Genomic DNA, 16,403 nt, shown 5'->3' on the forward strand with positions numbered 1-16,403 from the left:
CACTGCTGACTGGCATTATCAATTCTTGGATATCTTTTTGTATCCCTTTCCTATTTAATACAGTTCATCAACCTTTTCCCGTAGATCCGTTAACAATTATTTTGCTTTTCCCATGACTCACAATCCAGAAACGTCAGTGGCTGGATGAAAGATGCAAGCGTCTGTCTGGATCCCAGAAACTCATTCAGCTTTTTATGCACAGACTGATTACAAGCAAACAGGTCACAGGTTAGGATGTTTCCTTTAGTAGCCATTCAAACCCATTTGTGTTAACTTCAGTGCATGTTATTAGGCCAAAATCACCAGGATACGTGAACTTTTGATCCGGGCCATTTGGATGTTTTGGATTGTCATTATAATTTAAAAAAAGAGAAAACACAGTACTTTGACATTAAATGACTTCACCCAACCACTAACCATGAGTGGATTAAAAGTTTTGGTGTTATCATTCATAGTCTCTGAAAAAAGGCCAAGAAAGCAAAAATTCTGCCTGGGTATGTAATCTTTTGAGCACAACTGTATATTTCTTTATCAATATATAGGAGATCTTTTTTTATTCAGTTTCTTTGGATGTAATATATTTTATTTTATTTTTTTTACATTTATCTTGTACATAGCAAGACTTTTTTTTAGCCTTTTCATTCTTCTTCTTATTTTTTATATTTTTTAATTATATTTCAAAACTTTTTTTCTAAATGGCTGACTGCTGCTTTCAATGGCTAAGCTGTAACCCTTCTCTATCACAGTCAATGCCATATGCGTCCAGCCCCCTCACACACAGCTGTAGTCGTATGGAGAGACCAAACGCTGTCACGACCGGAAGTGATGCCTCTGGCATCCAGGATGCAATGGCTACCAGATAATAAGGGAAATTGGCATAATTGATCCATGTCAGTCCGACTTCACATGTCCGAGAATCGCGGTCCGAGTAATGACGGAGATTTCATTACCAATCTGTGGTCTCCTAGCACAAACTCAACCACCTCATGGTGGTCCGGATATACTCAGTTCATAATTTTTGGACATGTTTAACCTGCCTAGCTTACGTAAATTCCAGTTTATGTATTTTCGCATCTGGACGTCCACTTTAAACTTTTCTGTTCCTTTTCTTCAATTTTCTAATTTCTTTTACTTTATTTTCTGTGTTACCTTCACCCTGGTAAACCCCTGCCGCCCTGTAACCAGTCTAAATATATCAGATACGCTGACACATCACACAGCCATCTGTGAGCCAATTACATCAAAATCAAAGATCATTTCCAGAATTATTTCAGACACATAAGGAACACATTGCAAACACACACAAAAAAAAAAAAATTCAGGATCACATAAAAGCATTCTTTCCATGGCACAAATTTACTTGACACTCGATACGTAGGAAATAAAGCGAAAGAACAAAAACAAAGAGTCAGGTAAATCTTTTTTTCTTTTTTATTGAATGTGTTTCCATGTTGGAAAGGTGTTTACAAGGCAGGAGCCTGCTCCTTCGCCACAAAGAAAAAGGAATTTAGGATGTGGTGTAAGTAGATACAGTAATTGCTTCATTGATCAGAGTCAGAATGTCTAAATAAAATATTCTGGGAAGGGTGGAAAGGGGTAAAGGTTTGGGTGGGCATCAGGACTCACAAGGCACTGTACAGAAGAGGGTGGACAGTAAGGACATTCATACAGAGTCGGGGACCGCCAAACTGCAGCTGATATTTGTAAGGTTGCTGCATTCTACCACCAAGTAATCCCCCTCATTTAGCAATAATTTGTAAAACTGGGGCTTTTGCCCTTTGCACTATTTTGCAGTACTGTTTTCAGCAGGTGCAAATTAGAGGAATTCTGAGTCCCTCTAGAGCCTCCTTACCCCAAAAAATGTGTACATTGATGAAAATGCACCCAATTTTTTTCTCAAATTACGTAGAAATGGGAAGTACATGGTGCACGTCAAATTTATTATTGGTTTTAGACACTTTTTACACTTAAGCTATAAAGTAAATTTTGAAATATGCCATATAGTTCTCAAAATCCATTAAAGAGAGGAAAAGATATTGGTGTACAATCATAGATGCCAGCCAATTGAAGGTGTGAGGCCTCAGTCCCATGTTAGTTTTTGTCATACAAGCTCCAACCGTGCTTTTCAGCGATATCACGTATACCTATAATAGCAATGGGGGCCGTTCACCCGTCTGTGATTTTTCGCTGAGAAACATCGAATCAAATGGACGGCTATGGGCCATCTGAGTACCGTGCGTTTTTCACAGACTGCTGGATAGGAAAAGATAAAGAAACTTTTTTTTACTGATGTGTGAATGAGGCTTTGCGAAGATTGTCTAAAACCCTGTTAGTATCCTAATTTTGGGAAAGCTAATGGATCGCCACACAAGGTATCCTCTCAAATCCTATTTGTACCTGGGTGTAATCGATACTTTTATTGTAATAGCTGGTAACTTAGAGTAGGTTTGCCACTTTTTTTCTAGTTTTGATAAAGTTATCCCCTATTGATAGGATAAGGGACAACTTATTGATTGCTGGAGATCCAACCACTGGGACTTCTCACCGATCCCGAAAACTGCCATAAATGTCTGACAGTCTGGAATCGAATGAAGGGAACAGTGGTGCGCATCTCTATTCAGTTATCGCGATCAGTGGGACTGCCAACAATAAATAAGTTATCTCCTGTCCTATCAATAGGGGATAAGTTATATTCTTGGTACAACCCATTTAATATGTGGCAGGATTGATTGATGGGGTATTCCTATTTCTGGTATATATGGCATACACATCTCTTTTCGTTCACTACAACTGGAGGTCCAAAAATTACCAAGCAAGCAGTTATCTCTCCTTTGGCAGCACATGCTGGATATTCTCAACATAGTCGCAGGTCAATGGGATATGCCATAAATGTCTGATCGATGCAGGTCCAACCTCTTGAACTTATGTCTGTATTAAGAATAGGGTCCCCCCCCATTCACCATCCTGGGGGACCAGGTAATGCACAAGTTTGCTCTGTTATTTTTGGACCTCCAGTAGTAGTAAATAAAGATGAACATTCGCCGCCACCTCTCAGTTCACAGGTTCCTTGAGATGGGGATTGGAAAGGTGTGGATATGTCATAGATGCTTGAGAAGGGAACAACCTTTTATTTCATGACTTCTCCATTATGTAAAAGGGACTACATTCTACATTTACCGCATATATCTGCCATAAATTTTAAGATCAAATATTAATCAAATGTAATCAGTGCTCTGCCCACCTTTACTCACTGCACATCTCACAAATTATGAAAAATAGAGGGGGAAGAAAATAAGAATTTTCTCAAATCTTTGTTCAAATAACCAACAGCCAGTTATTTCCATTCTGGTTGCACAGGAGAAATACGCACCACAGTAACAAATTGTCTGTTTACGTCCATTTTTAATCTAATTGCCCACTGGATGCGGCACATTTTTCCTGTTTACCAGTTTCCATAAAATCCATAAAGAACTTTTATTCAACAGATGAGTTAATGTTGGGATTCTGAAGCAACGGGCACGAATAAAACATCTGCATTCACCAAATATTCTATACATATGATACACACTAAATAAACAAGTACATAAACGTTCTAACGGTAGTTAAAATCGCAGATATATTGCTACAGAACACACATTGTCACTGCGAGCAGGTCCTGTCTAATGCATGATAATAGAAGATAATATACCGGCTTGTATGTTACACAATTTTGCATATCACAACACTTTTTACACACTCAGAATGAAGTCCTCGAGTCCGTAGTTTTTTTTTTTGTTTTTTTTGTTTTTAATATTTTCGTTAAAAGGCAACATATACCGTGTCGCGCTGTTTGGCAGAGGCCACGTTACTGTACAAAGCTCTGCAGGTCTTCATTGCTAGATACAATCCATACAGTTCCATAGAAAGATCCGCAAGCGATCAGATCAGTTCAAAGGTGCTACAATTTGGGGGGCAAATACTGTAGGTTTTCTATTTTTTTTTCTTGCCCAGTATAAATTAGCAGCGGCCTTTAATTTTTTTTTATTTTTTGCTCTTTCAGAAATTGCGTTTGTCTCCCATTTTGAGAGACACAAGCATTTTGCGATGTGATGTCCCGAGATGATTTTATTTAAACCTTTTCAAAATTTCTTACGATTTGAGGACAAAAATCAGTACATGTATTTTTAGAGCTTAGATATTTTTCCCATTGAAGATCCATCATGATAAAAGAACTAAGAGTCGGTCTTTGGGGAAACAATGCAGATCACAAAAAAATAAAGTTAAAACCATCTGGTTTTTAGAGTTCAAACACTTTACAGGCCTCAGAAATGAGTGACACCAGGTCACAGCTTGAGATCGATCATGGTCCTTCCTAAATCTTTCTGCGTTTTGTCATTAAGACGCAGTTGAGCCCAATAATGGAGATCTGAAGACTGAGATCAGTGTCTAACATACTCGGGGGGTAGCGAGTTGGCTGCCAGGTCATGATCGACATTGGCGCTTTTGTCTCATGCTTTGGACATTGCAGATCTAATGATGAACTATTAATGTTGTAACCCTATCGGTGGGTGAATCCTTCTGCATAGGTGGATCTTGCCTATGCTGCACTTTTGCTCTCACCTAGACTCTCAATCTCGGGTGAGGCCAACATGTTGGGAGGTTCCAAGCATTGGAAGTTGTGTATATATATACAGAATTAAAGTTCTCTTCTAAAGCAATCCTCACGGTTTTACACATTTTCCTTTCTTTTCTTTGCGCTGTAGTTTCCGCAGGCGCCTGGTCCAAGCGTCTCTCCACTGGATCACCATGCTGTTTTTGTCAGCTGTAAGTCCCGGCCTATCTCCTTGACCTTCGCCGCTACCCATCACTAAGTATCGGCGGCTCAGCAAGATCTTAGGGCATTTGCAGGAGAGATCTTTTATGTGTATCCAGAGAACACTATCTCCACGTTTTACTCGGTCATCTCGACATTTGTAGACTGAAAGTACGTTGACGGTAAACTTCGCCCAGGAACCGACCATCTCCATCTCCAAAACATTCACCTGCACCACTGTCGGAAAAAGATTGAAAGAAAGTTCTCATTATATATTGTATGGGTAACACAAGCTTGACAGGTTTTCATCTGGGATATGCCATAAATGTCCTTTAGATTGGATCTGTATTGAAAATAGAGCCCGATCAAAGCTTCGCTGTCCGTGGAAAGGTGTCTGTTGTGTGCAAACAATAAAAGTGCATGTGTGGCCATTCTTAATACCCTTTTTGTCACCTATCTAATATTTGTGTTACACAACTGTCCCAAGTCCGAGCTCTGCTCCCTTCACCCCGGTTTGCTAAACTCTCTTGTGCACCATGTCCGGCTGTGCAAGTATTCCGGCTTGCTAATTAGTGATCATCTACCTAGGCCTATATAAGGCCTACCAAGACACACACCTGTGGCTTGGTATTAAGACTCTTTTTTTTCCTTTTCTCGATTCTCTGGCCACCTGCGGCTTGCAGAACTTCTGTTTCCTGTTCCTGGTGTTCCAGAATCTATGCTACCTGTTCCTGGTTTCCTATCCTCATCCGGCTTCCAGGACCTCCACTACTGTTCCTGGTCATCCAGAACCTCTGCTACCTGTTTCCGATCTTCCAGGACCTCTACTACCTCTTCCTGGTCCTCCAGGACCTCTGCTACCTTTTCTGGAACTCCTGTCTGTCTGCAGTCTCCTGTACCTCTGCTACCTGTTTCCCGCATGCCTGGTGGCCCATGTGCCAATCCAGACCTTGTGCTTTGAGGATCCACCTCACCTGGTGAGCCTAACAATCTGCCAGATGTATTTTGCCAGTTTATGGGAACCTTTTAACGTCCTACAAGAGAGGACAATAGATAGAGAGCATGCACCTTCCACCCATCCAGCGACTGCCGAGAGTGACTTGGCCCTTTTCTCAGGATAGATGTGAGTCCCTGTTGTTGACCCACGGATATGCCAGAAATATCCCAGATAAAACAATCCTTTTAACACGTGTAACAAAAATGTAGGCATTTACAGATATTTCAGTGTTTTCCCCTAATTTCTTGCAGAATTTTCTGTGAATATGGCTTGCAGAAATCGAAGCACATGCACATGTATAGAACAAGTTTATGGAGTAAGTTTTATTTAAAAATAAAACATGAACCTTTTGCCATTGCATGACGTAGATGACCATTACTCCGGGACGGGGGGCTTCATTCATATAGATAATAACCTTGATTTATCATCCCGGCACATAATATCTCTTGTTTGCGCTAAATGAGGTACCAAGCTCTGAGGTTATGTTTGAGCCCACTACCCCCCACTTTCCAAAAAAGAAAAAAAAAAGCTCTATTTATCAGTGGGGGGTCTTTGTCTCTCTGACAGGGACAGCTTGGGGAGGCCTGGTTCAGACTTTCTCGTCTCACAGAGCCATAACGCCTTCTCTATTCTCCGCACGCCAAGAGTCCCTGCCATACATCAATGTGTTGCTTCCCCTCTGCGCCCAGGATGAATGGTCACCGTGTCACACTGATTAGGGGCCATCAGTCTACGTCCAATGGTTGAACAGCCAGGTGATTATTAGCATCTCATTACCATATTGTTCCCTCCCATGGATATTTTTTTTTTTTCTTAAAGGGGGGGGGGGGTGCGATATCCTTTTTAACATTCCTGGCAGACAGAGAAAGGGACAGGAATGAAAAGAAATAGGGAGAGGGAAGGGAGTATGTGAAATAGGGAGAGGTGGAATCAGACCGTCCCAGGAATTAAAAGGCCAGAGAGAGTCTTCTCTCACCCTAATGAGGATACAGTCCTGTTATAACCCGGGGAGCATCTCCCCTCTTTGTGCCTCTCTTAACTCTTCTATGGCCGAACAGTCCTGGAATGTCAATGCTCCCGGCTGTCAAAAGGCCAGTGATGGGAAGAGCACAAATAAAACAAAAAGTGGGGTAAAATGTGGGTTATATAAGAATATGGTATATCTATTTATCCTGGTTGCACATTTTTTTTCACTTTCTGAACTTTATATGACCTGAGTACATATAGCACTTAACGAAAACTGTTGGAGACTAGTGCTGTATATAGTGGCACCCTGTACCAAGGACTCGCATTGAGGTCTTTGATTAGTAATCAGTCACTGATTTTGTAGCCATTCTTACCCCTGAATTGCTCTGGAGCTCTGGCCCATTCTAGCACATTCACTCAGCGTTGTGCTGTCATCTAAATCAATATGGGGCAAATGTGCAGTACCCTGCCGCCGCCACTATACAGTCGATGGAGCCGTTCTATGCCACTGAGCACTTCCGCCTGGCATAGGGTATAGTTTACAGGTGGGTGTGCCGAGGGTCGCATCCCCACCGATCAGATATTGATGATCTATCTAAAGGACAGGCTGTCAATGGCATAGCTTACTTCTCTATTGACATTATTCTAGTGGTGCCCATCGGAGAGAAGTATTCCTGAAAGGGTTTTTCTCATTGTAATAAACAGGTATTGTCAGATAGGGCTTGTAAATGCAAAAAAAAAAAAAAAATACTGCTACTTCACATTTTCAGTCATCTCGACATATTAATGCTTTTGTTTTCATTTACTAAAAGCTTGTTAGTTTGGAGACCGGCCACTGCTGCTCGCCAGTACAACATTCTCAGTGCTTACAAGCTCTTTTCTGTTGAGCTTGCAACTAGAGTTGAACGAATTTTTCAAAATTTGGTTCCGATCGGCGGCGAATATTGTATTCGCAATATTCGCCAAACACAGCCGAATGTCATTGGAGCCAATGTGAGTAGAAATGACCGAATGTGTTCGGAATTGATCATCAAACATAAATTCGGCACAAATAGAGTACTAATATGGCACAGATATGGCAAATTCAGATTCGGCGACCGATTCCGAACATATTCGCTCAACTCTACTTTAAGCACTGTCTGGTGTTACTGGAGCGCCCTGTTACCGCCTAATTCCGGCCAGCTGTAGCGTAGAGCGTACAAACTAGATAGCAGTGGTGGTCGGTCTCCTAGGCAATGAGCTGTAAACAAAAGAAAAGAAAGATGTTCATTTCTCATGAACGGCTGCGAATTTTAATAAGCTGTAAATGGCAAAAGTGCTTGTCATTACAAGCTCCATCTGATAATATGCGCATCCATGAGTTGGGTGCTGAATACTGATACAGATTTTTGATAGAGACCAGGGGACTACGGGCAGTAAGATCCCATTGTCCCGAACATGAGCGGCATGCCTTCGCCTTAGCGAACTTTTCTGATATTGAGCACCATCTTGCCCACAATGTACATGTATATATGAACCGAGAATGTTTCTTACCAAAATCTTTTTTGCAGTATTTCTTCAGATTGATTTTATAATTCCCTTTCGGAGGCTTGCAGTACTGTTCACAATCTAAAAAAACACAGACGAGGGTTATTCCAATAAGGTTTATAATACAGGTAGGAGAAATATTTCCAAATTCTGCATATTAGGACCATATTACTACTCTGCATATGGCGGTACGTAGCCTTGTCCATAGTGAAGGGTATATGGCTTTGAAGTATTTTGTACAGACGTGCAGCTGTCAGTAGATCCAGGAGGGTTACGGACCAGCAACATACACGGAGTATCGGGGGTGGTCTATTCCTTCACGTGCGGCTCCAAAACCATCAATGTATGCGTCCTCCAGATGTAACGGTCCAGTCCATGTACTCGCCTGCACGACTTGCTGATATGAGCCGACGCTTATTGTTTTTTGTGCCATTACCTTGTTTAATATTTAATTTGCTTTGAGAGTGATAGAAATGCAAAACAAAAACTAAAAAAACAAAAAAACAAAAAAAACAGAACCCCCCCTCACACACTGTAAAAAGCCTTGGGTCTAAGCCAGGGTGAAAAGGCCATCTGTTGTAGGGTGGAGGGCATACAGTGTGCCAGGGACCCGTGCCAGGGTGACATTAGGATTCCTGTCACATGCCATGCTAGCGCTGGGCACAGGCAGGTACAGCTTGTCATGTAAAGAGCTGCAACTGGATCACCTGGTGTATAATGCCGATTAGAAACACTAATTATTTAATTCATTGAGAGAGATTTATTAAAGGGGATGTAAAGCTGGTAAAAAAAAGACAAAATCTGAAAAGGATAAAGGTCGGAGAATTCTTTTTAGGAATTACATAATTCTTCCTTTGTCACGTGGCATCACAAATGTGCTTAATGTCATGTTCAGACCTCTCCACCAAGGCGGCGACACCGGCTCTATGTCGGGGGGCGGAGCGCAGTTACATAGAAGCTGGTGTTATTGGCAACCTGGCCGGCTTCAAAGCTGCGCTACTTGCCTAGGAAACTGGCCATCGCTGATAAGACTGCAGAAGTGGCCAACAACAAAGGCAACAAGCAGTAAACTATAGAAGAAAACGTTGCTGAGAACTGATAAGATTTTTAATTAAAGAAAAAAAGTATGTATTGAAAACTAGCAATATACTATATTCCTGCAGAACGTGTACGACAGACTTTTCAGTGAGCGTAGGATTTTGGCAGGGAAAAGTTAAGTCCAGTAATCTGGATTCGGTCCTGGTCCGTGGCAGGATCTCCCCAGATCCCAGCATCATAGCGTTCATTCAGATAGAGAGGAAATCAGCTTATAAACGACAAGCCCCGTTATATACCTAACCTCCTTCTTAGCTCATAATCCAATTACCGTGTGGCCAAAAATAATCTAGATAACCTTGATAATTCCGTAGTGCCGGCCTGACACCTATGTACAGTAGCCATGTATCGGACTAACCCTAAACTGACTCTAAAAGTGGCGACATTTCATGTGATACAACCAGTAAGGAGCCTTTCTGATTGTGTAACATTTATTTGCCGCTATCACAAGGGATGAAATTACTGGGAAAGGAAGTTTTTGAGCAGTAGCCAAAAAAGTGCATCATTACAATTATTCAGATTCGATTTTTGGACACTAAATAAATAAGAATTAAATATTACTTCTCAGCACTGGGACTGGTTGCCATCTAACAATGCAAGGACACTATAGTGGCAAGTCTTCAGTAGTTCTTTCAAGGACCATTTGGTGGATAAGGGAGATCCGGTATCGTCTCGTGGTACAAAAGCTGGGGGCAGCAATAGAAAGAGCTGACACTTACTGTGCCGATAGGGGCAGGGGTAGAGGTTTGGGTATAGGGTGCCTACCAAGATACACGCCAACTGTAGTTTCTACCTGTTGGCGCTGTCTTCCGGCAGAGGGCTCTATTCTCCATATATTTCGGGAATGTCCTATCCTACTGCCTTTCTGGAAAGAAGTATGGAGAATTATGTCCACGTTTACGGACTTGGCTATCCCTTTTTCACAGTACACCGCCACGACATTCCCCTGAAGACATTCTGACGCTCTGTTTTGCGCCATCTTGTTAAAGCCGCAAGATCGTCAGTCCCAGCGCCTTCAAGATGCCGGGAACTTCCTAAACTCAAATTGTGGCTTCAGAGAATACAATATTTACATCAATTGAAGATCTTACTCCCCATATTAACAACCGTGATGACGTATTCTGCCGCATCTTTCACACAAGTTTTCTTTCATTTAGGACTTGTATAACTTATATTAAAGGTTATTGGGTCGGACCAATGTAATGGACATAAATGTCTTCTTCTATGATCAGAGTGATGACTGTTGCGGCAGATCATCTTCTGATACATTTATTATGCAGACCTGGAGTCAATTCGGAGCAAGGACCTCTTCTGCTTGGCGTTTGCACATTCTCCCCGTGTTTTTGTGGGTTTCATCTTATGCTTTACTAACAGATTAATTCTGAATTGAAATTGTGAACTCCAATGGGGAGAGTGACTGATGTGGGTGATGGCCATCTCTGTACATAGGTACGGAATGTGTTGGTGTTAGATGAAAAAGAAAATGTCATTTTTGTCTTGGTATTTTCTGCAAAGTCTCCTGCAGTCAGGACCGTGCCAAGGCGCAGGTTGCTTCCCCCTCTTTTTGGTATGTTACTGCACCCTTGCTGAGATTTTGACTTTTAGTTTATAGCTAGTTCTAGCTTCACTTTCCTGCGTTGACCAAGGGGTTAACAGTATCATTATTTCCGCTGGGAGATTTTGTTTCAGAAAATGAGGGGAGAACTTCTCAAAAATGTCAACGCAAACAGAGCCGACCAGGCCTCCACCCTGACTGCAGGACGGAGGAGGGGGAGCGGACCCCTCTCGGAGGTAGATGGAACCGTGATCCTGGGCTGATGCCTCACCTTGCCGCCGTATTGCTGCATCAGCCGCATCTGCTTTATAGGTTGTTTATGAGAATGATCTATTAAAGGGGTTGTGTAACTAAAGGTACTGACAGCATGTCACCGATCGTTGGGGTCTGACTGATGGTCAGTCATCCATCCAATTCTGCCCCTTTTAGAGATTAGTGGGGTCACAGATGTGGGACCACCACCAGTTTTACATTGTCAACATATTCTTGCAAGGCAGCCCTATATTGAGCGTTCGGTTTAGTATTCACTCTTTTTTTTATTATTCATGAAAAATGTAATTATTACAACTAGAAGAGGGAAATTTAGTAAAAAAAAAAAAAAAAAATTAGTAAGAAAACGATCCCAATAAATGATCATGGAGTGAATGCTGGAGAGCTGAGTACTGAGGAGTGCTGCATACTGGTGGTATCTGTCATGGTGGTCTTCGGTCTCTGTGCTAAGTAAAAAGGAGTGAGCGTTCAAGAAGTTTTGCTATGCTGATATCTGAGAGCTGGATATTTCGGTATTGCTAGAAATCTGCTGAATATAGTAAATTATGGAGGAAAGACCCCTATACATACACATAATTACAGTGGAAGCTCGCAGAAGGCCTGGTAGTGATGGGGTTAACTTATCCCGACCACAAGAATGTTCTGTGTAAGATTTCTGACCAGCAGCCACTTCCCCTCCCTGATCCTCAGACCGATCATGAGAGAGCAATGGGTACACGGTACTCCAGCATCCAACCACACGTGGGCCGTGACTACCCCACAGACCCACTAGTGCTTTTCTTAACCCTTCAGCACCAGACGTCTATCTGCCTATGCACTGGCTGCACAGTATACCCACTTGTACTGCGCCAATAAAAACATGGGCAAAATTCAAAAAGAAAATGTCCGTACTATGATGTCACATACCATTGTTATTCTAAAAGGCCCTTTTCACGCTGCTCATATACACAGATCCTTTTCAGTCCATGTACCTCTTGGTCTCTGCCTATGAAGCAGTTATCTCAGGAGAGTAAATTCGGAGGTCAATCCAGGTTTTCCGATGCAAGAACAGATGTTTGAAACTGGCCTAGGAAGGATGGGGCAGCTGTATGTCAATATGCCTAATCCTTTTGTTCTAAAGCCGCTATCAGAAGTGTCTAAAAGCAAGATTATTCGCCTCTCTCTATTTGGAACACACGCATGCTCTGTAGAGGCGTGCATGCGTGCATTTTTATTGGGGGTTCAAGAAGAAAAAATGTTGAACCTACTTCTATCTTCAGTGTATGGTCACCTTTAAAGGGCATCCGTCAGTAAGATGAACCCTCCTAAGGCGTCTGCATGGGCAACGTAGGTCATAGGAAGCTGAATAAAATGACACCTTGATATCTGCGATCTGATGTCTTATTCCAGAGAAATCCACGTTTTTCTTAATATGTAAATGAGCTGTTAAGATCTATGCTGCTCAGGTCTTTGTTGATTGGCAGCAATGGTGTTGTTCCATTGAAAGCTCTGCAGCCAATCACTGAGCTCAGCATGGCATATCTGCTGATGTAGGTGGCATGAGCCGCTGAGCCCAGCGATGGATTGCAACGGAAACAAAACGCCGCTGCAGCTAATCTGGATTGCAACGGAAACAAAACGCCGCTGCAGCTAATCAACAAAAACTGGAGAGGCATCACTGGACCCCGGGGAAGGTGAGTAAGGGATTATTTTGCCATTTTTTAGCGGCTGCTTAGTGTTATAGATGCACGCGTATGCGGCCTGTATAGAGCACCATTCACACTACAGATACGTGTAGTGCACCATGCCAGCTTACAACTTATCATTGATGTCCACATTATTAGACCAGTTGAGCTGCAAAGCACTACATAAGTGAACCCCACAAGGACAAATGTCCCTGTTCCACCACCAATACTGGTATTGCACATTGATTGTTTTTCTTGTGGAGATTTTAATATATTGTTTTTTGGGGGAGAATTATTTACTTGACACTCCATGCTACAATAGGTCATTTACTTGGCCATTGACATTCACAGTATAAATCCATACATTATTTGTGAGCGGTACATAATCTCTTGTATCCCTAATTCCCATTTAAAAGTGTGTGTTTTATACTCTGCAATTGATATATAATATTATATCAGCAGGTTTTATGTAATCTGAGAGCAGCATCATGTAGAGGCAGAGATCCTGATTCCAGCGGTGTATCACTTACTGGGCTGCTTGCTGTCATTTTGATCCAATCGCTGCTTCCCCTGCTGCAGATCTAGCAGAGCTCCGAAAGCTGAGACCTGTGTAACCCCGCCCACATCACTGATTGGCTGCTTTCTGTGTCCACTGTATATTGTCAGTAAGCTGCCAATCAGTGGTGGGGGGCGGGGTTACACAGAGCAGGAGGACTACATGGCACATGACACCTAGTCCTGTAGCGATAATATCCTGCTGATAAAACATTGATTTTAATTAAACAGCAACACAAATCCTAGTAAGAAACACATCACTGGAAATCAGGCAGTCAGCCCCTCATAGTAAAAATCTGCTGACCGTTTCAGTTTAAAAGGGTATTCCAGTCTGCAAAAATTATCACCTATATAATAAATAATAATAATAAAAATTATTATTATTACCTATCGTCAGTGCAATAGAAGCAGGATAAATGCTCAACTGGCTGCTATTCTCAATTCCTCCTGGCTGCAGTCTTGTGTCCAGGGGAGAACTAGAAGAAGACAGTGGACATCAGACCCCAATTTTGGGAATAATAGGGGGTCCCACTATGATCTAAAAATTACAGCCTATACATTGATCATTATTGTAGATTGGAATACCCCTTTAAATATATGGCAATGAGCTGCAATACCATAAATCTGAGTGGTGCCGTTTCTGGACCCATTTTTTTTTTATAAGTGCTTACATCCCTATTTCCCTTCCTTCTTCATCCTCCACTATGGTAAATTCAGCCCATCGTGTTTTAATCTGTGCATCGTTTCTGTTTTCCCACTATTTTTTACGATTGTCCTCGCTGACTTATTTCTTTAGATTATCCCTTTCTGCCGCCCCTGAACTTTCTCCCCTTCAATCTCCTGGATTTCTGCAGCTTGGTAAATACATCACTGTCATAACTGTCCTCACATGACTGATGCAGGGAATAATGCAAAACTTCTGCAAAAATCCCTGTAAGATGACTATTGTTTTCCTTCTTCTGACATTTAGTCACCCTCCCCTTGAACTAAGTGTCCTTTCCTTCCTTCTTCATTTCTAGTTTTTATTATATTTGGGAGAGGGGCCAGGACGAGTTAACCCATTGCTTTGCATGCTCCCACCCCCTGCGGCCTGGCATATTCTCTGGCGATGAGCCTGGAAAACTTGTCTCTGAACAGCTTGTCTCGAAAAGCAGGGAAAAATTCCCAGTGTTTTGATGCACTCTTTAAACGTCTGGCATCCACCATTTTCCTCCCAACAAGATGAACTGGCAACAACGCTAATTTGATTTACTTTTGGGTCACTATCTAGAATACCGCCCCAACTTCTTTATCCTGCAGATTGTAAGACTTACCAGCTGGCTCCTCTGTGCTAGTGAGGGCTGGAGTAGGGACCACTGCCGGGATTTCTGAAAGGTGAGAAAAAATAAGGAAAGATGACATTTATTTATGCAATGTGAGAAGATGAAATGCGGCAAATATCAGAGTCCATACAGTCAGGTATTAGGAGTAAAACCCTAGAGGAACAAAGTCATTTTCTTAAAAGTTATCCCAAACAGCAATCCTAGTTGTAGTAAAAGAAAAAAACTCAGAATATTGCCCGCTATAGGAAATTATTAGCTGTAAGTTGTCAGTCAATGGTGAACAACCTTCAGAAATCTATCTAGTGTAAATTCCATAGAAGATGGGGAGGAGGGAGATGCGGCTGCAGCCTCTTGCTCAGATTTTCATATAAGAGAGGAGGGATGAGACTGAAGGTAAAGAGTTCAGCTTTTATATCACCCTGGAAGAATCCACGCAACAAGCAGGAAGTAAAAAGACCCAAAATCTGTAGGTTACACACAACATTTATTGACGCATTACATCTTTAAACTGAATGGGATTTTCTTGTTTTATGGGTTTTTTTTTAAACTTTAGGTACAAAATCCATAGTGGAAATAAGGCAGAATAACATTTACATTTAGCATGTGAAGGGAACCGCTCTGGGGGCGCTTTGTAGCCCAGTGTATAGTGCTAGGAATGGCATCACAACACTTCAGCCCCTTCATTCTCAGAACCAGTGTAGGTTCCAGAGGTCAGACCAATTTTATGGCAATATGCCATCACTTTACAAGATAGGAGTACCCCTTTAATAAAGGAACTGTTCCTTTAAGCTACTTACTGATGCATGGAGCAATAGGAGATCGGCTTTGTTGATATCCCTTGGCGCATCGATTACATGTTAGACCAGTGACACCATCTTTACACGGGCATTGTCCGGTTGTCTGGTTGCAGGTCTTTCCTGCTGCCCCAACTGGATGACAGTCACAGGCTGGAAGAGAAGAAACAATAAAGCCAATGACTACTCATAATCAAATCTCCTAAAAAAAAATAATTTATGAAGAGATGGCTTTATCCTAGGCAAAAATTGTTGGGTGCATCGGCCCTCACTTAAAGGGTTCATCACATTTTTTGTTTTCAGGAGCACACCTCTTCCCTGGTTTCTTGCTTGCTGGGGAAGGCAGTACTCCAGATAATTGACAGTTGTTCAGATCAGCAACATGGTTGCACCGCAGGCATCTTTGCCTGTGCATCATCAGGAAAGGGCAGCTTCAGAGCTTTACCCAAGAGCTCTCCTTGCCTAGGAGACCGACTACTTCTGATAGCCTGCACAGGTGGCCGATAACCTACGGTAAGTAACGAGCTATAGCACTAAAGATCCATCTATTTTTGAAAATAATAAGAAGTGCAGAGAACCCCTTTAATAATGCTTGAGTTCTTCCCACCCTGGGCCCAGTCCCATCTTTGCATTTCCTAGCTTTACCTCCAGGCATAATTGTATTGAAGAAAAAGATGGTTAGAGATGTTCTAACAGTTCATAGATTTTACCACAAGTGATTTCCCTTGAAATTTTCAATGGTGTTGAAATGCTAAAATATTTTCTGTGTTCCTTTAATGACAACCCCGATGTGTGTTTCCATTAGATAAGTCCTTAAATATAGAGTTGAAACCACTACAAGGCTTCCATAAACCATAAAACATGCT

The 16,403-nt window shown here is 41.9% G+C and overlaps 1 protein-coding gene across 1 annotated transcript in view; it reads right to left on the reverse strand.

The window, feature by feature from the left end:
- Positions 1-1,415: 1,415 nt before the first annotated feature.
- NTN3 (netrin 3) overlaps positions 1,416-16,403 on the reverse strand; it is a 67,051-nt gene continuing 52,063 nt past the window's right edge. The window contains exons 4-7 of the mRNA XM_069734425.1: positions 15,541-15,690; positions 14,735-14,788; positions 8,289-8,363; positions 1,416-5,029 (exon numbers count right to left, since the gene is read on the reverse strand). Of these exons, the coding sequence (XP_069590526.1) occupies positions 4,701-5,029; positions 8,289-8,363; positions 14,735-14,788; positions 15,541-15,690 (608 nt within the window). The 3' untranslated portion in view covers positions 1,416-4,700. The remainder of the gene's footprint in view (positions 5,030-8,288; positions 8,364-14,734; positions 14,789-15,540; positions 15,691-16,403) is intronic.

Source organism: Ranitomeya imitator, chromosome 7 (genome assembly GCF_032444005.1).
Source record: "Ranitomeya imitator isolate aRanImi1 chromosome 7, aRanImi1.pri, whole genome shotgun sequence".
In the NCBI taxonomy this organism is placed as follows: domain Eukaryota; kingdom Metazoa; phylum Chordata; class Amphibia; order Anura; family Dendrobatidae; genus Ranitomeya; species Ranitomeya imitator.